At 32.1% G+C, this 24,850-nt stretch overlaps 2 protein-coding genes and 2 pseudogenes across 2 annotated transcripts; 2 read left to right on the top strand and 2 right to left on the bottom strand.

Annotated features, from left to right (window-relative positions):
* Window positions 1-739: 739 nt before the first annotated feature.
* On the bottom strand, window positions 740-1,243 carry LOC148197057 (secreted RxLR effector protein 161 pseudogene; annotated as a pseudogene).
* Window positions 1,244-5,530: 4,287 nt separating this feature from the next.
* On the top strand, window positions 5,531-6,147 carry LOC148197056 (transcription factor bHLH117-like; annotated as a pseudogene).
* A 6,663-nt stretch (window positions 6,148-12,810) lies between these two features.
* Window positions 12,811-13,884, bottom strand: LOC124822060 (uncharacterized). Its single transcript, XM_047294022.2, has one exon. The coding sequence runs from the start codon at window positions 13,615-13,617 to the stop codon at window positions 13,105-13,107; it is 513 nt and encodes a 170-aa protein (XP_047149978.1). The 5' UTR covers window positions 13,618-13,884; the 3' UTR covers window positions 12,811-13,104.
* A 4,659-nt stretch (window positions 13,885-18,543) lies between these two features.
* LOC124822057 (putative serine/threonine-protein kinase At1g54610) lies at window positions 18,544-24,263 on the top strand. The gene is made up of 8 exons (XM_088092710.1): window positions 18,544-19,821; window positions 20,079-20,363; window positions 20,527-20,844; window positions 20,951-21,178; window positions 21,839-21,936; window positions 22,342-22,456; window positions 22,880-23,335; window positions 23,855-24,263. The coding sequence occupies exons 1-8, from the start codon at window positions 19,402-19,404 to the stop codon at window positions 24,029-24,031; spliced, it is 2,097 nt and encodes a 698-aa protein (XP_087948836.1). The 5' UTR covers window positions 18,544-19,401; the 3' UTR covers window positions 24,032-24,263.
* The last annotated feature ends 587 nt before the right edge of the window (window positions 24,264-24,850 follow it).

The following is a 24,850-nucleotide window of genomic DNA, read 5'->3' as shown; positions in this document are numbered from 1 at the left end:
TATAACTTTAATACTTTATATTCTAATAATCATCACATTAGAATCTGTACATCAAAGTTATACTTTAAATTACATGAACCAATCTTAAATTAATATAATTTAACATTCACCCAATTGGTTCATGTGATGACTTGAAGATCTAAATCTAAACTTTAAGTGCGCACCATTCATTAGAATTATCAAGTCATCATTCTTATATAAATTGAAATGATCGGATCATGGCGGGCAAAAGTCATAAACGACAAGATTCCTTCCATGTATCACATAATCAAAACAACTCAACATAACTTTAATCAATCTTATAACTTTCATGTCTCTAAAAGAGATATAACATGTTACCACAATCAATAATACATGTATATAACTTAATGTGGATAACAATAGAATAAAGAGAAACATAACTTTAATTGAATTCACAAGTGTCATGACAGTACAAGCATATAACTATACATATCCATATAGATAGATAACATCATCATGTTAATATTGACTTATCCATAATGCTCATACTTTCAACATGGCCAATAAAAGTTTTGGGCGGTAGTCCTTTAGTTGACGGATCTGCTATCATCAAATTCGTACCAATATGCTCAATTAACACTCTATGTTTTTGCACTTCTTCTTTGACCGACAAGTATTTCAAATTCATGTGTTTAGCACCCTTTGAGTACTTGTCATTTTTAAGAAGAAGACGGTTGCAGAATTATCACAATAAATCCTTATCGGCCTAGCAATACTGTCAATAATACCAAGTCTCGATACAAAGTTCCGCAACCACAAAGCATGCCACAAATTCAGCCTCCATGGTGGAAGTAGCAATGACTGATTGTTTTTCATTTTTCCAAGAAATTGCTCCTCCAGCTAATAGATAAACATACCCAAATGTGGATTTTCTTGAATCCACACATCCAACATAGTCTGAATCCAAGTAGCCAATCACTTCAAGATGATCTGACTTTCTATTGGTGAGCATGTATTCTTTGGTACCTTGTAAGTACCTAAGAACTTTCTTTGCAGCTTTCCAGTGATCCATTCCGGGATTACTTTGATATCGACCTAACATTTCAACAGCAAAACTGATATTTGGCCGAGTACAAGTTTGAGCATGCATCAAACTCCCAACCACTAACGCATAAGGAATGGACTCCATGGCCTTTCGTTCCAAATCATTCTTGGGACATTGCATTTGACTAAACTTATCCCCTTTTAGAATTGGAACTACTCCAAGAGAGCATTTTTCCATTTTGAATCTCTCTAACACTTTGTTAATATAGCCTTTTTTAGACAAACTTAACAATCCTTGTGATCTATCACGGAATATTTATATTCCTATACATAAGATGCCTCATTCATATCTTTCATTTCAAAGTTGCTAGAGAGAAACTTCTTTACATCATGTAACATACCAACATCATTAGCAGCAAGAAGAATGTCGTCAACATACAGAACCAATATAACAAACTTACTCCCACTGATCTTTATATATATACACCGGTCAACGGTGTTCTCTACAAAACCATATGAAATTATGGTATCATTAAATTTTAGATACCATTGTCGGGAAGCTTGTTTCAGTCCATATATTGATTTCTTTAATTTACACACCAAATTTTCTTTTCCTGTTATTGTGAAACCTTCTGGTTGGTCCATATAAACTTCCTCTTCTAAGTCACCATTCAGAAAAGCGGTGTTTACATCCATTTGGTGAAGTTCTAAATCATAACGAGCCACCAAAGCCAAAACAATTCTCAAAGAGTCCTTCTTAGAAATAGGAGAGAAGGTCTCTTTGTAGTCAATGCCATCTTTTTGAGTGAAACCTTTGGCAACTAATCTAGCTTTATACCTTTCAATATTGTCTTTTGAGTCATGTTTAGTCTTAAAGACCCATTTACAACCGACTCTTTTTGAACCCTTAGGCAATTGAACTAGATCCCATACTTTATTGTCATCCATTGATTTCAATTCTTCTTTCATAGCATTCAACCAATTCTCTGAATTATTACTTTCCATGGCTTGTTTGAAAGAGACTGGATCCTCATCAATGCTTAAGTCACATTCATGTTCAATAGAGTAAACCACATAATCATTCGAAATAGCAGGTCTTTTCTGCCTTACAAACCTTCTTAATGCTGCTTCTTGTGGTTCCTCTATCAATTGCTCATTTATGACTTGCTCATTGTCAATTGGCTCAATATTTATATGTTCATTTTGTGGGATTGGAACATTAATTTGTTGTCTCTGCTTGTTGTGTGACTGTGATACAACAAGAGGGATAACAACAAGAGGGATAACAACTTCAGAAGAGATATTAGATGTAGAAACATTATCAATATGCTCTTGAATGTCCACTATTCATGATTCCTCACTCCCACTAAATTGACCATTTTCAATTAACCGAGCATTTCCATACTCAACTATTCTTGTACTATGGTTAAGACAATAAAATCTATATCCCTTTGATTTTTCAGGATAACCGATGAAGTAACCACTAATGGTTCTTGCATCAAGCTTCTTTTCATGTTGATTGTATAACCTTATATCTACCGGACAACCCCAAACATGAAGATGTCTTAAACTGGGTTTCCTTCTAGTCCATAGTTCATAAGGAGTTTTAGAAACTGCTTTGCTAGGAACCCTGTTAAGCAGATATACAACAGTCTTTAATGAATACATCCACAAAGATAAAGGAATATTATTATGACTTAACATACTCCTAACCATATCCATAAGAGTACGATTCCGCCTTTCTGCTACACCATTTTGTTGTGGTGTATCGGGCATTGTGTATTGTGCACATATACCCCGACTTTCAAGAAACTTTGCAAATGGACCTGGACATTGTCCACTCTCATAAGTTTTACCATAATATTCACCACCTCTATCATATTTCACCACTTTTACTTTTCTATCTAATTGCCTTTCCACCTCATTTATGAACACCTCAAGGACATTCACTGATTGAGATTTTTCATGCAATAGATATATATATAACAATAACGTGAGAAGTCATCAATAAAGGAGATAAAATATTTTTCACCACTCCAAGATCTAATGTCAAAAGGACCACAAATATCAGTGTGTATTAACTCAAGAAGTTGACTGCTTCTTGTGGCAGGATATTTTGATATGTGTTTTGTTTGTTTACCCTTAATACAATCAATACATACATCTCAGTCATCAAAATCCAATGAGGTAAAATTTCATTTTTCACTAACCTCAACATCCTTTCTTTGGATATGTGACCCAATCTTTTATGCCATAAGAAAGTAGAACATTCTTTTCTTGCACCACAATTTCTATCAACAACATGTTCAACATTAAATAGGGATTCAGAAAAATTAACATCAAGATTTAAATGATATAAATCATCCAATAATGTACCAGAACCATAATAGTACGAAAGTTTATACAAATGAAAAATACCATTTTCAATCTTAAAGTTAAAACCTAAATAATCCAACTTTGCAACAAAAGTTAAATTCCTAGCACAACCAGGAACATAGAGACACTTTTCAAGATTCAGACAATAACCAGTGTCTAGAATCAATCTGTACGTCTCAATTCCTTCTATTCGTGCCTTCATTCTATTCTCCATATATAAATACTTTTCAGTTCCTTTTATGGGCTGGATTGAAAGGAATCCCTACATAATATTAGAAACATGAGTGGTAGCTCCAGAATCCAACCACCAGGTATTATTAGGCACTTCAATAATATTTGTTTCAAAACTTACAGAAACATAAAAAGTACCTTTCTTTTTGAACCAAGATTTTCTTTTCGGACAATCTTTCTTGAAGTGACCTACTTTCTTACAAAAGAAACATTTCTGGTCCTTCTGGATATTACCCTTATTCACTTTCATTGGGGCTTTGTCCTTCTTGTTCTTTTTTCCTGATTTGACTTTACTGAAGCTAGCACCTTCATGAGTTGTGAGATGGATAGAATGATCTTTCATTTTCTTCAATCTCCCTTCCTCTTATACCAACATGGCTTCGATTTCTTGAAAGTTCCATTTATCCTTAAGAGTGTTATAGTTCACTTGGAACTGGCCAAATTTAGGAGGAAGAGAGTTCATGGTAAACTGTACTAGAAAAGACTCATTCACCTCCATTCCCATTGACTTCAATCTTGCTGCTATATTAGCCATTCCAGTTACATGTTCATGTATGGGTTGTAACCAGTCAAACTTTTTGGTAGTCAGCTCACTCATAAGAGTTCCCACAATAGACTTGTCAGTTATGTCTGATTGTGAGTACTCCTTGATCATTTTCATGAATTCCTTTGCGTTTTCCGTTTTAGGCATAGAAGGCTTTACATTTTCTGCCATAGACATGCGCATCAAGTTTAGTGACAGCCTGTTAGACCTATGCCAAGCCTCATAAAGAGACTTTTCATCACTTGTACTGGTCTCTATAATGGCTGCGGGCATTTCATCCATCATAATTGCCATATCCAAGTCTAACACACCCAGTTGGAACTGAATTTGTTCTGACCAATCATCATAATTGAGCCCATTAAACTTGACCACATTGTTGCTCAAACCTGATAAATTCATGTAAGCTGGAAATAATACACAAGCTCATACGTTAATCCTTTGATAAAATTAATGGATTCAAACAAATTACTACACTAATCATACATTCAAGTTCACCTTTGGGTGACACTTAAATTGATAGGTAATCATTTAAGTCATTCATTTAAGTTCACCTTTGAGTGATTCTTAAACTGACAAATTTCATATATACTTTAATAAACAATCAATCATACTTAAGTCTATATGTATGTTATCTTTGGATATACAAACATATTTACTAAGTACATGAAATGTCACACTTTAATGTCATCAATTCTAAACAATGGTAATCCATAATATCCTTATATCAATGAATAATTACTATATATATATATATATATATATATATATATATATATATATATTCATAATTTAATATCCTTTATATTATGAATAATTTTCACAATAACATGAACAATTTAAAAGAACAGCAGAATTGCTAAAACTTTTAATTTTGATTAAAATTATAACTGACCCGAAATTCAACTTAATTCAATTTTCTTCATCCAAGATTAATAAACAATTACATATAATTCATAAAACAAAAATTATACCATGGATGTTACTTTTCAAATTAAAAGCATTTGAAACCTTCAAACTTTTAATTCACATTTAATTTCCATTCAATGCACAACAATGTTAAAAATTAACATAAGCACAACAGTAAAATACTTATTGTGAGAACAGTGCCGCAACAATAAAGTTGCTTCCTAAATGGAATTCCACTGCAACAATAAAGTTGCTTCCAAAATGGAATTACGCGGCTGAAGATGTGCAACAATAAAGTTGCTTTAATGCAACAATGAATAAAAAAAAGGTTTAATGTCTCAGGAGATCCCTATTTTCGTCCCGAATTTGAAATAGGACCCTTTCTTTTTTGGCGTTTCAATTGGGTCCTTATTTTTGTAAAATTGAATTAAATAGAACCTTTCCGTTAAATTGATGAAACGGCGTTAAATGTTGTATCATCTGGTATGCTGACTGTCATTTTTAACACCCATGTCATTAGCAACGTGGTGGAATTATATTATTTTAAATTTTGAATTAAAAAATTAAATTAAATTAGGGAAAATTCAATTAGGCCAAAAATGGCAGCTCCGCTTTCTCCGCCTTTCTCCGCCTCCCGCAGCTCCGCTCCCCGGAGCAGCCCCAGCAGAAACGACAGGGTTTGGAGTCCCCGGTGATCCTGCACAGCAACGTGGACGCAGACAGGAGATGAGTGAGAAAACCCAGTGCCTGCAGAAACTGATGTCGTGGGACAAGAAAATGAACCAAGGCACGCTCCTGGAGGAAGGTTTCTTCGGGCGCAGTTCCGCTTACTACAATCGATGCCCTCCCATTCATCTTCTTCCTCGCCTTCCTTCCGCCAAAACTCAGCAGTATTTGTAGATCTGGAGAAACTGAATCGCTCCCAGCTACTGCAGGTCCTGGTTAACTCACCCGTGGCACATACCATGCTATATTCTCAAGGTTTTTGTATCTTCTCTTTCAACAATTTTCTCTCCTCAAAAGAATTATCAGATGGGAGGCACCACCACCATAACCACGTTTCCCCCAAATCTATTTTCAATTAAGCTTAGATTCTGCCTTCATTTCTGCACGTTTCCCCCAAATCTATTGCCAACTTTGCCCTAATTGAAGTTTTTAACTTAACTTTTTAATTTAAAATTTAAAATAATATAATTCCACCACGTTGCTAATGACACGTGTGTTAAAAATAACACAGTCAGCATACCAGATAATACAACATTTAACGCCGTTTCATCAATTTAACGGAAAGGTCCTATTTAATTCAATTTTACAAAAATAAGGACCCAATTGAAACGCCAAAAAAGAAAGGGTCCTATTTCAAATTCGGGACGAAAATAGGGATCTCCTGAGACATTAAACCTAAAAAAAAATTGCGGCTTGGAAATTTACGTTACAGTGAATTGAAACAATCATGCAACAGTAAAAAAAATTTTGCTTTACTATGGCGTGCGCAACAATCAAAATTTAAAACTTTCGGCTTTGAGATTCACATTACAGTGAATCTAATTTTCTTTCATGCCAATTAAAATAATTAAACATCTGAAAATTAAAATTCCTAATTTTTACAATTCAAAAAATTAGGGTTTCACAAAAATTGAAAAAATTACCATTAATGGAGAATCATAAAATTCAGAACCACTTGTAAGCAATTCTTTAATTTTCAATTGAATTAAAAACACAGGATCTTGAATTTTCATGATACTCACTATTCTCTCATACACACTAGAAAAGAACTTACCTGGATCCATTGTATAGTTCCTTCCTGTCAAATCTTCTCCCTTCTCTTACTCCTCTTTAATGCTTTCTTGATGATATAGAAATTGTCAAGGATGTTTTTCTCTATCAAAGTCACAGTTTCTTTTCTTTTTAGAGAACGTAACTTGTCTTTCTCTCTTTTCAGAAACTTAACCTGTCAACAGTCGTAAAACATTTTTCATCTTTTATGATATTTAATCAACTTTAATAAAATACCAAAATGCCCTTTATTGAAGTGAGAAGAGAGGGATTAATTTTAATAACTCTAAAATAATCCCTATAACTTTAGTACTTTATTGAGGATGCGATGAGAGCGACATAAGTGAATGTGACGGTAGTGACGAAGGAGGCAGTTTCAGGTGCGGATGATCTCTGTAAACGACGGTGAAATCCAATTGCTTGGCCAATTTTTGAAAAACTGAATCCGACGACGTTTCGCTCGGTTCCATCTTTTTCTGAATAGTGATCAACAACTGATCTCGCCAAACAGCGCTGTAGTTGACCATGTTCAAAATTCGACATTAAATTAACGTCGTATATTGACGAAATTCGACGACGTCGAATTTTTTTAATTCGACGTCAATTTAACATCTCCCGATATGACGTCGTTCTCGAATTTGACGTGAAAGGCCAAAAATATTCGACGATGTACGTTGTTTTTGTACTAGTGCATGCAACTAGGTGATTATATTCCACTGTATCGCTCATCTGGTTTGTTATGCCTATAGGGTGATACCGCTTGGCCCATGGTGGGTGCCAAAATGTTTCAGTTTTGCAGGGTTGAGGATGTGTCTCCTTGTCCACCTGTCTTGTACTCCTATGCTTTGATCACCAGAATAGTCTGCAAAAGCCTTTGAGTTGTTCGGTCCGTCAAGGAGTTACTTTGAAGAAACATTTTGACGCTCAAATCAGTGATTTTCCTTAATGATTCTGTAACAAAGTTGGGTTGTCAGAAGTAATTATCTGACCTCTTTTCTCAAACATATATTTATAAATCTTATAATGGGCTTACAATTAGACTGACCCATTAATTACCAATAAATTACTTTCATTATTCTTATTAATTTCTAATTAATGACTATTTTTCTTATTAATTACCTATTAATAATAGTTATTATTTAGATTAATTATCAATTAATTATTATTCCTGACTAGTCGATCATTTTGTTTAGCGTCGTCAAAATGGGTTGAAACCCGTGAGCCAGCCCTGCTCACCACGGTTTTGAGCCGGGTTGGGTTGGAAAAAAATGTAAAAATTTTAATGCGAGCCAATTTTGACCCGGCTCACACGTGTTGAACCCGTGGTGGGTTGGGTTGGCTCACCAACCCACCTATTTTTTTAATTAAATCAAATTAATTAAATTAATTATTCAAATCCTATTTTTTTAATTGAAATCAAATTAATTATTCAAAATGCACAACCTTTACTTAGCAATAGAGCCTTTCGCGTTGCTGTCTTTCCAAAAGTTTCCCTCTGCAAATAAAACCCTAAGATTATAGATTGGATATTCAAATCCTATTTTTTTAATTGAAATCAAATTAATTATTCAAAATGCACAACCTTTACTTAGCAATAGAGCCTTTCGCGTTGCTGTCTTTCCAAAAGTTTCCCTCTGCAAATAAAACCCTAAGATTATAGATTGGATAATATGATAGATGGAGATAAAGAAGAAAATGCTTCAACAGAAAATATTACTGTGGATTTATCCATTCAGGACTCCAATTTAATAAATGGATAATATTATAGATTGGATAATTAAGAAATATATCATTTGTTTTATCTTATTTTTAGACCTATCTACAAGCATGACAGTTTTATCTTGTGCTATATATTTTTGTTAACGACTATATGTAGTTTCTTGGTTAAACAGTTGTGTGTGTCTTATTAAACTAAATTGGCAAAATTTTATGCTTGATAGCTTAGAATATATATAACAATATATTTCTTTTGTTTCATTTTCTTTTATATCAATTGGTCCAATCATTACTGTTTCAATTTGATCAATCAAAATAACATGTTATAAGAATCTCAGAAGAAGAGAGTGAAAAAAAAGTTAATTAAGTGAGTCAATGAGCCAACCCATTTAACCCACAAACCCGTGGTGGGTCGAGTCGGGTTCGAATTTTTTCGGCTCGCTAATAAATGAGTCGGGTTGGGTTGGCTCACTAAGTGACCAACCCGTGGTGGATCGGGTCAGGTCGGATTACCCGTTTTGACAACTCCAATGTTGTTGGATGATCGACCGTCTGGTCCTTGACTGACCAGATAGTCATACAGTAAAATAGAATTTTTTAAAACTGCCATGCGTATATAATGACATTTAAAAACATCGCAATATAAAAAAAAAATAGTCGCCACAACTTACACAATTTTTTCTAGTAATTAAAGAACTTAGAAAATCTATTTTTGGTAGAACTTGTGAGAAGATTCACAAGTTGGAACTTCAATAAGACATACAGGTGAAAAAGGAGAAAGCTTTCATCCTAAATTAACCATGACATAAAAGGCATACTCCCTCCAAAACCATTAAAAAGAAGAATGTTTAGACAGATCTTTAGATGAAGAAGATAAACTATTGTTCATATAAAAAATATATATATCATATTGAGAAAAAAACAAAGATTAATAAGGAAGAAGACACAACAACACCAACCTAAGGACTTAAAAGAAAAGAAAGAAAAATTAAATAATTTGTTGTCAAGATAAAAAAAAACATGATCAATTTACGCCAGAGTATAATAAGATCAAATCGAAAAAAGATGAAGGAAGACTTTCAAGAAGCACATGAAGAAAATTGTCATGACTATATGGAAAGACCTTGACTCATCTAAATAAAAAGAAGAAGCTCCACTCGACTATCCAATATTTGAACTATCATTAGTCATATCAAATAAGAATATAAATTTCAAGTAATTATAGTAAGTGATGAAAACATATAATGAACTTCTGTCAAACTGTTTTATCAAAATCTTATAAAGTTTCGGAAATGAATTTAAAAGTTATTACTTAAGAAATTTATTATTTGAAAAACAAAAATCTACATTCTTAAAAAAATTGAAAATCATGAGTTGAGAACCAATAAAGGAAAAACTAAACAAAGAATCTGACAGTTTGAAATACAACTTCAATATTCTCAATACATATATTGAAACACAAATTCATAATTTAGACTTTTTTTTTTCTTCTTAATCATCTTATCACCCCTTTTCTTTATTGGCTAACATAATGAGCTCAAGGCTCAACTTCTTGGCACATGACTTGTATTGAGCATAGAGTGCACTAGGGTTTGAGCCAAGGCTGCAACCCTTTATGACCTTCTCTTTGACTTCACTTGTTATGGTGCCATTGCTTCAAAATATTTGTTTTTATTTAACTCACATCATGTGACAAAAAAAGTGTAGCCATTGCTCTTTGGGTAGCTATCACTTCTATCTCTCCAATTTGGTTTGGTTTAGACTGACATATGTTGACTTTTGATCATTGATTGCGGGTCTTTAGGGCAATGTAAAACAACTTCTAAGAAACCCTAGTCCAACCCCATAGAAAATTCATGAATTAGAGAAATCACTATTGCACACCTATGGATCCCAAGCCACCAAAAGCTACAAGTCTGCCATATTAAATACAAAATTTTACAACTTGTATTGTTTATTGGTTATTAGGTTGACTTATTAGTATACTTTCATTTTCAACCTTACATTAGGCTTATTTTTCAAACTCTAGCCATATTTGTATATAATATGTTTAAATCTAAATAAGTTTCTCCACAAATATTTATTGAAAAAAAATTAAAAATAGATTTAATTTATCTCGTAAACTAAATCAACTTATATACTTCTTTTTTTTTTTAAACTCTTTTATTTAATTTCTCCTCCCAAAGCAAGTTTAATAACTTTTATGTGGATGTCTTTTTCTTTAATACGTAAATATTGAAAAGTTTATTCATATAGAATTTATTATCAATGAATCAGAAATACAAACGTGATTTCTAACTAATGCGTTACGCATACAATGCTATTTACACATTAATTTTACATGGGTTTTGAATTTTTCCTAAAAGAATGTTATAACATAACAATTGTATGCAAAAAAAAAAGTAAATTTTATCGATCTAACTGTCAATTATAATTTCATATCATCATGATTATTCATATTAAATATTAAATATTTATAAAATGATCAAATTATTTATATTTTAAAAAAAGTATACATTTTATTTTGATTTATACAAGTGAAGCATTATAAAATTTTAGATTAATATGAAATTATATATATAATATTTATTTAGTGTTTCAATATCCTATGATTTATACATTTGACATGCTTTGATGTTAAGTTTCGTAATTAATGGAGCCAAAAAAAAAAACATAGACAAGGGAGTGTCGGTAAGGGTGAAATACATGCTTAATTTTAGGTGCTAATGTATATTGTAATGATAACAGTGATTGGGCCATGAAGCAAGAAACAAGTAGCATGAAGCAAGGAATACACTTGCTACTGCTTATTTTTATATCATTCATTCTGCACAAATAAAGGAGACAAGTTCCACTCTTTAAACAAAACCTAATATATTTTTTCTTTCCACAGGATACTTGTCTCCTTTTTACATTATTTTATTTATTTATAATTAATCAACATGTAATATAACACTTCTTATAAAAAAAATAATTACTTTCTTTATGTCTCTAAAAGGATTTTCAGAAAACAGTTAGTATCTTTTATAATTAGGTTACTGTCAAACACGCAGGTCAACCTTTAAAAAAAAAACACAAACACATACAATGAATCCGGTGTTGTTAGAACTGTAGCAAGGTACACTTTCATAGGATTATCAATTTTTAAATTGAAAAAGAAAATTTGGAGTCCAATTGGAGCAAATGATTCTTTCTTGCTTGCAAAACAAGTAGCAAGAAAAGATAATCTGCAGAAAAAGTGTTGTTGGTAGGTTACACATTTGCAAGAAAACACCAAATTCCAAATTCCAAATTCCAAATTCCAAATTCCAAATTCCAAATTCCAAATTCCAAATTCCAAATTTCAAATTCAAATATTCTTGTTTTACTTTCACATGAACTCTAAAACGTCCCCTTTTAAGCTAGCTTCTCCTTCTCCATGATGTTTGCCACCATTTGGAGAAAAGAATCTGGTGGGAGATATCTTACAAAACAACTTCACTGACCCTAAGCTAAGATCACTCAAATAAACTCTGTCAACAATTTAGAATGATAAATTTTCAGAATTTAGATGCCAAATATGTTGTTTACACAGACATCTCATCACAGGTTCAACAACGATTCCATCCACAAAATCTTCTCCGTAAAAAATATTTCTTTTCATATGTTGATTGATACTGGCTTTGACTAGTTGGTAACATGTTTGGTGAAATCATAGAAAGAAGTGAGGTAAGATGGGTGGCTGTTTGTTATCACCAGATAATTTGACAAGGGTTCAATGATTAACTTTTCTATTCTAAGTAAAGATGTTTCAACCAAAACGTGACTTCCAACAGAAGTTGTTTCTGATTAATTCGTAGTTTACTAGACACAACATGGTTTTTTGTTGGGCAAGCATGAAAACTAAGGAACACCCTTGTCTTTTCAATAGGTGTTGTGCTAACTTAAAAGCACCAAAACACTCTAATCAAATTCTCAACAAAGTCTTATTCACTCCACTCCCTAATTTGACTTCAACAAACATATCAAACAAACACTTCAGATACATTCATCCCTCTCCCATTTGGGTTCTAAGTTTCAAACTTTATTCTAAAGTTGGTTGAGAACTCAAGAAACCCCAATGATCTCTATTATGAGTCACCTAATATAAAGGGTGACTTCTATTTATTGAGTATGCTCTCGAGAATACAACTATCTTCAATCAGATTGTCTATGATCCCTCAAACACGAAAGGCTTGGATGCTTGCTCAAACAGATTTATCAAAATCAGAAGAAAGTGAACAAAATGAGCTAAATTGAGTTTGAGCATAACAACTTCATTGTAACAATTACATATCTATAGATTCAGCAAAAACAGATCAGCTTGTAAGTGGTAGCAAAAATTAATGAATTAGCTAGAACATACACTGGGATTTACCCTGACATCATCGGAAGCTAAGCATCTACACATCCTAATAAGTAACATTTTCACTGTTTCACCTTTCACCTTCCTACTCTCAACCCACAAAAAAAAAACAGATTAAGACACTTTACCAAAAAAACCAACCACTTCACCACCAAATTCCAACCATTCACGATTCACCAACAACCCCCTCTTGAGTCCCATTCCTTCTAACAAGAGCAAAGTACCCCAAAACAGCACAAACCGCCGCCACAAAATTCCCTTCCTTCAACAAAATCCTCACCACAACCCCGAAAATCTCCCCCGTGATCTTCCTTCCCTCCACCACCAGGGTCCTTCTAGGCTTCCCAAAGAAGGCCAACAGCACCACCACCGTGATCCACGTCACCAGCACAGCGGGAACCATAACCATCAGAGCCGCCACCATGGAGAGGAGCCCAAAGACGGTGCCGAGAAGCACGGAGGCGTAGAGCGCCGGCCAGGCGGAGGTGGAGGACTGAACTTGAAGATTGTACCAAGAAAGCGTGGATTGGAGGAAGTTCCATGAAGAAGCCAAAAGGGTTCCATAGACAAAGAGAAAAAGACATGCCCAGGTTCTCCTTTTGCTCATGATGTTGAGAAGGAAGGTGTACGAGGAAGATGGGTGCATAGGTGAAGATGTGGGTTCCTCTTCTTGCGCCATTCACCGCCTACAAATCAAACAACCTCAATTTTGACCTTTCTACTCTAAGCACTCACCGTGTCCCACCTCGCTCTCTGCCCTCGGATTTCACTATTCCTTAAAATTATGTTTCTTCCTTCGCTCTTATATTATCCTATTTCTTTCTCCCACATCGTTAATAATTTACTCTCCTCTATGAATATAATTGAAATTTTCGAACTAATTTTGCAAACAATAATCACGATAATAAATAATGATACTGATAAAGAAAATATCTACAACTGTTCTGGGCTTGGCTTATCACAAATTTGTAATGGGGTGATAGATACTTCAGAAATTAACAGAGAATCTCTGAATGATTTACATTCTCTCTCATTCAAAACACAAGATCAAGACCACATTTTCAAAGGGATTACTCAAAACCTTCCATTAAATCCATTATCATATAAAAAGAATGAGATTTATTTATTATTAATTATATTTATTTTTTAATAAATTGTTGTAGTAAAATGTTAGGCAATATTATATTGTTTAAGGGATAATATTCCATCAAAAGTTTGTGGTATTAAAAATATTCTAATAGTATGATCATGATATAAAAGGTAACACATTAAATTGTCCTTCAAAATATATCAAAGAGTTTGCGAAATATGAAAGGAAAATTTATTTTTGACAGGTGGATTTCTTATAAACTTAACTGCCAACTTTTAATTCAAATATAAAATTTATTAAAAATATGTTAAATAATTCACAGTTTGTTTATTTAATTAATGATCATGTAACCTTGAAACAATTCATTAAACATAGTTGTTTGTGGTTTTTAAAGATATTTATGAGTTATGTTGAATTGGGTTGGGTAAGATTTAGACAAGTCAATACCTTAATTTATTAAAGAAATTACTAAGTTTGGTATATACTTATACTTTGATTTGGATTACTATTTATGTCTGATACATATTTGTGTCAAATATTTTAAAATTCTTTATCAATACTTATCAGCGAAGTATTTAATTTATAAAGCAATAAAATTTTCATAATGATAATAATTTATAATTTTTTATATTGACAACTTGATATATATGATTTTAATTTGGATTCACACAATAATAATCATATATTTATCAATATGCATATATCATGTATCGTATTTTATTATTTAAAAAAAAGTATCGATGTATGGGATACATATAGTATCCATGCATCATATTTTGCATTTGTTATTTTAAATCCAATTTTATTTAATTTGTTCTTGAGCGAATTAGATTTAATTGAGTTAATTAGCTTAGTATTTTATCTTATTGATATAGTATAATTTTCAATTTTCAACCAATTAAACTAATTCAAGACATGAAAAAATAAAATCATGACACAAATATAAAAATGACTCTCGGGTTAGTTCTCAAATCACTCATATTAAATTTGTCATTTAATCCGTAAAAAATTTAGTTAGTTTGGATTGAGTTAGGTTGTAACTGATTCAATCATAAACGAAACAAAATCTCAATATAATTGAATTGAGTTGAATTGAATTGAATTAGGTTAGATTGGATTATTAAGTAATCTAAACCAATATATTCATGTGTAACATCAAAGACTTTGTATAAATTCCATGAAACCTATAAATATATACTACATTCTAGTTTCCTTTATAATTACTTCGTGTTTTAATCTTAATTGAGATGAGATATTTATATTTGAATTCTTATAAAAAAATTGTTAGATCTATTTAATATGATAAAATTGGTTGTATTTTTATGTTGAAGAATAATTGAGCATTAAAACTTGGATGACAAGGATTTGGTTGTTTGGAATTGGTTTTTATGGATGATAATGTATGTATGCATGTTTTTGTTGTGAAATGTGATGTTAGTTTCAATGATTTAAATAAAGTTTATTTTGCTATATACAGGAAAACATTCATAATAATATTTTAATTCATAAAAAATAAAGTTGAGAAATGATGTGGTGCTTCTATTTTTAGATTCATTCTGTGGTTCGGTATTAGAGACTATAATCTTTCTTGCCATGAATACAAAATCATTTTTAAATATGATACTAAGGTTGCTAAGATGGAAGGTTCACCATTTGGTGTGTTTTCATTTGTTATACTAAATTGAATCTTGAATGATTATATTGATTTTGAAGTTTTTATCAATGTATTACATTAGTGTAGAAGTAATTTTACATTGATGATTAGTTTGAACAATTATTAGTACATGTTGTACATATGATTTTTATATATGAAGTAACATGTGTTGATAATAAGTATTTTTTTTCTTCAAATGACAAGCAAATTCATTCTTTTGAGTTTTTCTTTCTTTTTTTGTTTTCTCTTTATCTCAATTTCTATTGTGATGTTCATTAAGAGTGACAAATCAAAATTCTTTCTCCTCCACTTTTTATAATTCTTCATTTCATCATATATTTAAAAAGTTAAATGATTCACATATTTTACCATGGAAACAATTTCTTATGATGCATAAAATTTTGTGCTTTATTGCAAATCTTTTTATTTTTGTGTGATTTCTCATGGAAGATCATAAAACATAAAGTGAAAATCCAACTTATTGTAGTTGGAAACAAGTTCAAATCCTAATGTCATGACTTAAATTAATTCTTTTTTCATGAATTTGTCCCCACTAATTAGTTGTATTAATTCAAATTAAATTTGAGAGAAACTTCATGAGTAATTTTAGCATTAGATGTGTGCAAAATTATGACAATTATGAACATAATTACATACCATGATGCTTGAACAAAAAATAATGTGTGAATTTCTCATCCAATTTACCTATTTATAAGGCAATTTTTCAAGTAATCATTACATGTGTACATTAAATGTAATATTATTCCTTCTTATCTCCTTATCTTCAATAATAACATTTAGATCCTAACAATATTCTCTTTACATATGAGTTAATTTTATATTGGGACTTTCTTATAATGAATAGTATTATTTTATCACAACATGACACACTTATATGAACCTCCTTAGTGAAACTAAGGGGAATGCCAAAAAGATTCAACACCAATGAATCATAAACACTTCATATAAGAAATTTAAAACACTATTTTCAACCCAAAACTTTAAAATAATAAATATATGTGTTTTTTTTATATACTACTCTTTAAACTCATTTATTTTGAATATAGGACCAAACTAATACTTGTAATGGTAAACTTAAAGTATACTATATCGCTGTATTATAAATTAACATGTTGATGTTCTCAGTCTTTTTCATCTATTTAAATTTCCTTTTAAAAGTCCAAACTCAATGCATTTGTATCTCTTTCTAATTTTTAACAATATTAAATTTACGAGGAATATTAGTGTATAACTCATTTTGCTTTGATAATTAATTTAAGAAATTTGTTAGTACAACTTTCAATTTTATTAAAGTTAATTTTATTAAAATAAAGGAGTTTTACATAAGAATCAACATGTAATGATATAAAAACTTAAAACAAATTTAAAGATGGAGTATTTGATGTTTTTGATCGCATAATTGATTGTAAATAAAATAAAATTTAGGGTCTTAATTATTTTATTTTATCTTGTTTTTTTAGTTATATTTTGATCTTATAGTGCATTGCAGGTAATCATTAATCCATTATTTGAATTCGTCTAAATTAATGTTTAAAAGGTCTTTTAATATGTAGAGATGTTTTTTTTTTCTCTTTTAGGTTTGGAAGAAAAAAACATTTTAATCAATTAAAAATATTTTGATCAATTATTATTTTTTATTAATTAAAAACATATTATACAATTAAAATACTTTAAAACTAAATTCATGTAATTACCTGGGTTTTAATGATTAAAAATAAAAATTTAATTACTTAAACTTTACAATGAAGTTGTTTTAATAAATTAAAATAATTTTTAATTGATTAAAATTATTTAAAATTCAAACTTCATTCGATTTTAACATATTAAAATCTTGTTTTAATATACTAAAATTCTAAAGTATTGGCTTGTAACTTTGTTTTAGTGAATTAAAATAATTTTAGTTTATTAAAACCATAAATATAAAAAACACGCATATATCTATGAATAATTAATAAAATATAACTACTTCAAATTTGGTCAATGACCACTTAAATGAAAAGTGATTACTCCAAACCTCCATGGCTTAACAATTTGACTCATATTAACAGTCACATTCACTATAAATTCAATATCTACATAAAATTTCAACTTCAACTGAAATAAAATGATTTATCAGTGTCACTTCCAAGTTATAAGAATTCTAGTGTAGAAAAAGTCTGAAATTACATAAAAGTCTCAAATACTTAGAAAACCTTCAAAATACTAAAATATCATAAAAATCAAAGATTAATCTTGTTGTAACATCATTTCCTCATTTCATAAAACTTGTGAGAATTTAAAGTATACATAATTCTATAAAATACTGGGAAATGGTTTGTGAAAGAGAATTGAACTTGCTCTATCAAAGATTTTTGATGGATGAAAAATGACAACAGATTTATTATTTTTTTACTCATGTTAGGTGATAAAAATAATAATAACTAGTTCCAAAAAGTTAGAGAAACATTAAAAAGTGTTTAAATAAAAATATTTTTACAGAATATATAATTAAATAGCTAAAGTGATAATTTATATTTTAAAAAATCTAGAATTTTAACATTTATTCACCTTTTTCTTAAAATTATATTAAACTAAAACCTGTTATTCAATTAATCTTTTTTTATCTTAATTTGTAAGGTATTTTTAGGAACTATTTGTAACGTTTGTTTACTGTAGGAAGTTCTTAAATCGATTCTTAAACTCTTGACTAAGAAATACCAAATTGATACTGATGAAGGAGGAATGCCTTTAATTTTAAAAAATCCAAGGACACTATTACCCTGCACTATGAAAAAAAGGGGGAAAGTAATAAAAAATTGGAGAGAATTAAAAACGCGTTTAATGCAGAGCATTGATATTCCAAACAGAACTCAACGACCAAAACAGAGGTTTTGAACACAAAACTAACACCAATGGTATTTTTGACAGAAGAAACGTGGTGGAGGGAGAGAAAGTCACAACACTGTATGGAATCATGCATCACTAGAGAATATAGATAGATAGGGAGAGAGAGAGAGAGAGAGAGAGAGAGAGAGAGAGAGAGAGAGAGAGGGAAAGGGAAAGTGTGTGTGTGTGTGTGAGAAAGAGAGAAAGTGGAGTCTTTTGACTGAGCCTAGCCGGCAAAAGCCGTCTAAGGTTGTTGTCTGGTTGATGATAATGTTCTTTTTAATGTCTGAATACGCGTTGAACTTTCAGACATACCCCCCACCACACTTTTTTCTTGTTAAGCCTCTGATCCATTTTTACCCTTAATCCCAATCCAAAGGTCCACCTTGTCTTTTTCCTTCATTAATTGATTCCATTGTTTGTAAATCATAATACTCTGAGTGTTATAACCTTCATTCATCTCAGACTTTTTTTTATTGCTTAGATTTCTTCTTTTATTATTGAACAATGATTACTTTATGACAGTTAGTGATTGTTGTTGGAGGGTTATGAATTGTGGGTTTGATTCAAGCTCAGAGCTTTTGAATTGGGTGGGGGTGGAATATTTCAGTGGTGTATTTTTGGTATCTGATTTTGAATTGGGTTTGCGTCGATGAAGGAAAGTTTTCGTCTTTACTTTTGAATAGCGAGAAAAGAAGGTACTGTGTAGTGGGTGACTTAATTTTTATGAGTTTTGGTGGAGTTGTTGGAAGAAGTGGTGCTGGTGGATGGCGATCCTACTTTTTGAAGGATAATAATTTTGTGAAGTTGATGTGATATCGTTGTGCTTCAACATGGGTTGCTTATGCTCTAAGAGTGCAGCTGTAGAGGACAGCAAGGTAGGAGTCACTAAGAAATTGCAATCGTATAGCACAAGGCCTTCAGAGTTGAATGTTTTGCGGTTGAATTCGACTAGGAGGGTTGATGAAGGTGGGGCTAAAGATGTGATAACAGACAGTGGTCATGTAAAAGGTTCATTGATTGACAAGAAGGCCAATGGTTCAGGGCAGTTGTATGTTGATCATGATGGGAAGAAGAAAACAGAGAAGCCTGAAGTGACTGTTGTGGATCATATTGGCCCTGGAAGAATTCCAAAGGCTATAGAAGGAGAGCAAGTTGCAGCTGGATGGCCAGCATGGCTTTCTTCTGTTGCTGGTGAAGCTATTAAGGGATGGATACCTCGGAGAGCGAATAATTTTGAGAAGTTGGACAAAGTAAGTGGTCTTGTCTGTTGTCTGTGTTTACATTATGATTAAACTGTTCTGTAATTCTTACTGTCTTCTGTCTTAAGATGCTGCATCAATCTGTTTGTTAATGGTTTGGAGTTCAAGATGGGGTTAATTTCATATTTTTTGTTGTAATGAAAAAAGAATGACTGGTAGACTGGTTTGATTTTGTTGTTGTTTGTTCTTGAGTATAAACTTCTTATATTGGTGAAGGAATAATATGATGATGGGATTCTATTATGCAGATTGGACAAGGAACTTATAGTACTGTTTATAAGGCAAGGGATGTGATTAACCGCAAGTTTGTTGCATTGAAAAAAGTACGCTTTGACAATCTTGATCCTGAGAGTGTGAAGTTTATGGCAAGGGAAATCCATGTTCTGCGTAGGCTTGACCATCCAAACATTATAAAATTGGAGGGCTTGGTAACGTCTCATATGTCTCGCAGCTTGTACCTTGTTTTTGAGTATATGGAGCACGATCTTACAGGACTTGCATCAAATCCTGAAATCAAGTTCTCTGAAGCACAGGTAATAATCGTTTGTTTTCATTTACTCAACGTATTTTTAAAAAGTTCAGATTTTTTTGCATGTACATGTCTGGTATAAGACTACAAGTATAGAAAAGTAGCTATGTATGTAACATGTTTTTTGTTTAAAAACTCCTAAAACAACAATATTCTTTATATGTCAGCTAAAATGCTACATGCAGCAACTTCTTAGTGGATTGGATCATTGTCATAGTCATGGTGTGCTCCACCGTGACATAAAGGGCTCAAATCTTCTCATTGACAATAATGGAATCTTAAAAATAGCTGATTTTGGTTTGGCAAGTTTTTTTGACCCCCACCACAGTGTTCCATTGACAAGCCGAGTAGTAACTCTATGGTATAGACCACCAGAACTTTTACTTGGAGCAAATCATTATGGGGTTGCAGTGGATTTGTGGAGCACTGGTTGCATACTGGGTGAACTATATACTGGAAGGCCCATTTTGCCAGGAAAAACAGAGGTATGAGTATATATATATATATATATATATATATATATATATATAAGTGCAGTTTCCATCATTTTTCTTGTATTGTTGTTATTCTAGGATCTTTATTTCTTTGTAGGTTGAGCAATTGCATCGAATTTTTAAACTTTGCGGCTCACCATCTGATGAGTATTGGCTTAAATTGCGGCTGTCACATTCAACAGTATTCCGGCCACCACACCATTATAGACGATGTGTTGCTGAGACATTTAAGGACTACCCATCTACTGCTGTAAAGCTTATAGAGACCCTGCTTTCAGTAGAGCCGGCACAACGAGGAACTGCAGCAGCTGCTCTGAAAAGTGAGGTAAGCTGGTTTTTATCTCCAGCAAGCAGTTATAGCATTCAAGGAAAATTTGTATCGTTGTTTAATGAAGCTCTTCGTGTTGCTTGCTTCTATGACATCACTTAGATGCACACAAAAGTGTGATTAATGCTTCTCATTCGGACTTACAGATCAAAGTTTATCTAATCGCATATCTCGTAAATCTCTCTTGTGATTCATTCTCATTTAGATTCTGATATATATGTGGAAGAATATGTGATCAGACAAATAGGAATTTCCTGACATTGGAAATATCCAAATTGCAAACGTTTGATATATCAGTGATGTGTCAACGCTCAATACTAGTTCTTAGTTTTAAATATTTTTGTCCATTATCACCTGCTAAAATGAGTTAAATTTAATGTTGTACTTCTTTTACTCTTTAACATTCATGCTACTGTAGATTTGTTCCTTTTCTTTTTCCTTTTCCTTTATGTGCCTTGAAGAGAATCTTCTCACCATTCAATACAGGGGAATCAGGAAGTCAGATTCAAATAGACAAATCAAGATATATTTTTGTTACTGTACTGCTATGTTATGAAGTTGTAAAAATAATCCAAATTCTTGCACAACTCTGTCCAACATATTTTATGAACCTTTTCTTTTTCTTTCTAACCTGCTTGATTCTCCATTTTTTGGCAGTTCTTTACATCAGAGCCTGTGCCTTGTGATCCATCAAGTTTACCAAAATATGCTCCCAGCAAGGAAATTGATGCTAAGTTACGAGATGAAGCCAGAAGGTACTGTATAGGTTAACTGTGTTTATTTTGAGGCCAAAACAATTATATGTAATTTTAGTAATTAACATTGTGATGGAGGCTTCAGTCTCTGGTATGGAAATTTTTGCTTGGAATGTAAATTATATATGGCTTAATCTGAATAATTTCAGTGTGAATCAAATTGGTCTCTTTTGAATGTTGACATCTCTGCCATGAAAATAATCAATAATGGGGGTTTCTTGTGTACTTCCAGGAAAATAATTTTTCATATTATTGGTGATTGAAGCCTTGAACACATAGTTACGTTTACCTTTATTTGTTTCATCACAACTGTTAGCCGTGCTTTCTGCATGACTTGATTCATACATTTGCACTATTGCTTATAAATGATAAGTAATATGTATTCATTTTTGTTTACTGTCTTAGGCAAGGAGCTGGTGGAGGTAGGGACCAAAAAGTTGCCTTGGGAGTTAGACAAGAAAAAGGGCATAGGACTAGTGTCACAGTAAAAGACAATGCCGACCCAGCTGTATCAGTACAGGTACTCTGAAAAGTTTTAAATTTTATTGTATGACTTGCCTCTATGATATTATGAGAATGTGTCAGGACACCAAAACCTTTTTTGGGTTTTTGCAAGTTTGCAACTTGCACTGACATTTTAGTCTTACTGTAACCTCTGTTTATTTATGAGGCTAAGATGAGAATACTTGGGTTTGAATCAGGCTGGGGTATAAGTGAATTTCTAGTTCTAAAACTAAAAGAAAAGATTTGTGAGCTTGGTGCCTATTGGTTATTTCATAAATAACTTTTTATTGAACAGTATAAAAGCCTTAATATACTGAAACCAAATCTTATATACTAAATTTCTAAGTATTCTTGTGCTCTTCTCACATGTTACCTCCACTGTCCTATTCTCTTTTTAACTTTTCTTCCACTAGGCTTATCTTACTGTTGTCTGATGCAGCAAGGACGTTATTCCAGTTCAAAGAACCGAAGTGAATTATACAACCCTCATAGGGGAGCAGTGTCTGGGATTCTTGTTTTCCCTCACAAACAGTCAGAAGATGTTAAAGCAATGGAAAATAGTTTCTCTGGGCATATATATAAGAAGCCATCACATTCAGGCCCATTGGTTCCTGGTTCTGTTTGGGCCAAAGGTGCAAAGGAAGTTGATGATGTACCTCCTACTTCAATCAGAGGGAATCTATCAAAACTATCTGGGCTAGTGGCATCTAGGACATTGCTGCCAGAAGATCAGCAGGACAAACCAGTTCACTTGCACCACAGAAAACCAAGTGAAGTAAGAAAATCAATGGAGTCAACTACTGGATCAGAGTCCAGAAGAAGACAGGAACAAAAACGGATTGTTGATCACAATCAAATCGAAAGCAGAAGGGTCCCCACCGAAAAATCAACCCCGGTTAGTTATTATTGTTATATATTTTTTTCACTTTGGTAATTATTAAATATTTGGTAGTGGAAATCTTCACTTGATTTGGATTCTCTCATGTTACATGATCATTCTATTGGAGGTAGATAAACACAAGTTTCATTACATAAGGACTATAGTGTTCCTCTTGATGTGTTATAAAGTGTAATCGTTATATTCAAATCAGCATTCAGTAAACTGTTTGATAATAACCTTAGGAGAATCACACCACAAAAACTAGCTGTATTAGCTGCAGAGCTTAAGACTGAAGTTCCATACTTTTCAAACGGATTCTAACATTGTCACACTATTATTCTATAAAATTTTGGTCTTCTTTTTATGAAATGCTCCAGTTGCCATGTTCCCTAGTAGTTGAATGTAACACTCACAGATGATAGGCCACTAATTATAGTAAATGGAGTCCAAGTACTGTGGCAACAATGAATGAATATTTGACCACTATTGCAACAGTGTTTTTAGTTGAAAATTGATGTGGGGACACTGTTTCAGGGTGGGAGGGAGTCGATGGGAAACAACAAGATATACCTCTCAGGACCATTAATGGTGTCATCAAGCAACATGGATCAGATGCTGAAAGAGCATGATCGAAAGATCCAAGAGTTTTCAAGACGAGCAAGAATTGATAAGTCAAGAGGTGAGAAAGTTCGTGCACAGCGGAAGTGGTGACATTACTTTAGTATTTCTGTTTGTTCAACCAACCACTTACATATTTTTATGACAACATTTATTTATCACAAGTCTGAGGAGAGGAAGAAAGTGCATTCAATTTACTGTAGTATATATATAATTAAATATAATATCATGTAAATTGCAGGCTTCATAAGAAGAGATTAGCCTTTCTTCAACTCTTCATGCTTCACCCTTAGATAATATTTATATAAGCAATTCATTTTATTCAGTTCTTTCCAACCTTTGTGCCACATTTCTTTTCTTAACTATTAAGAAAATCCCATGAAATTGAGAGGAATAATGATTACAGATTGAATTAAATTTAATTGTTAAGATGTGAACTTTAAGTTTAATTCAATCTTATAAAATCAACTTGTAAGATTGCATCCATCAAACATCTTGTATAAGAAATGTTGGGAATGTACTCTTTAACTACATTCTTTCATGCCATAAAGAAACATATGTTTTTTATTGATTGAAATTTCCTAGAATAGAAAAGTGAGATTCACTTTTTATTGAATAGTTATTTTCATTGATTTTGTAGCTTTCAATAAATTTCTCCATGAAAAAAGTATAAAAAAGAGTGTGTTGGAAAGAGTGTCTCTATCTTTTTTTCAAAAATAATTTAGCAAGTCACAGTCGGATAACATTACTATGGTTGAAGCTTCCACATGAGAAACACTGTCTTAAGTTCCTGAAAGTCAATGGGGTGTGAAATTTGGTTGAGCCATGAAAGCTCATCAAGGTCACTGTCCTTCAGCAACTTCAAGAATCTCTACCTAAGAGATATGTTTATGAGCTTTTGAAAAGTAAACA

The sequence above is a fragment of the Vigna umbellata genome, chromosome 6 (assembly GCF_029865625.1).
Source record: "Vigna umbellata cultivar VRB3 chromosome 6, Vumbellata_1.0, whole genome shotgun sequence".
NCBI classification, from domain to species: Eukaryota; Viridiplantae; Streptophyta; class Magnoliopsida; order Fabales; family Fabaceae; genus Vigna; species Vigna umbellata.
This window is presented reverse-complemented; position numbering and strand designations above follow the sequence as displayed.

Excerpts from the sequence above, each read along its gene's own strand:
- LOC124822057 (XM_088092710.1), top strand. The coding sequence starts at position 19,402 with ATGGGTTGCTTATGCTCTAAGAGTGCAGCTGTAGAGGACAGCAAGGTA. Across the intron at positions 19,822-20,078 it reads ATTTTGAGAAGTTGGACAAA|ATTGGACAAGGAACTTATAG; the intron begins GTAAGTGGTCTT and ends TCTATTATGCAG. Across the intron at positions 21,937-22,341 it reads TTACGAGATGAAGCCAGAAG|GCAAGGAGCTGGTGGAGGTA; the intron begins GTACTGTATAGG and ends TTACTGTCTTAG.
- LOC124822060 (XM_047294022.2), bottom strand. The coding sequence starts at position 13,617 with ATGGCGCAAGAAGAGGAACCCACATCTTCACCTATGCACCCATCTTCC.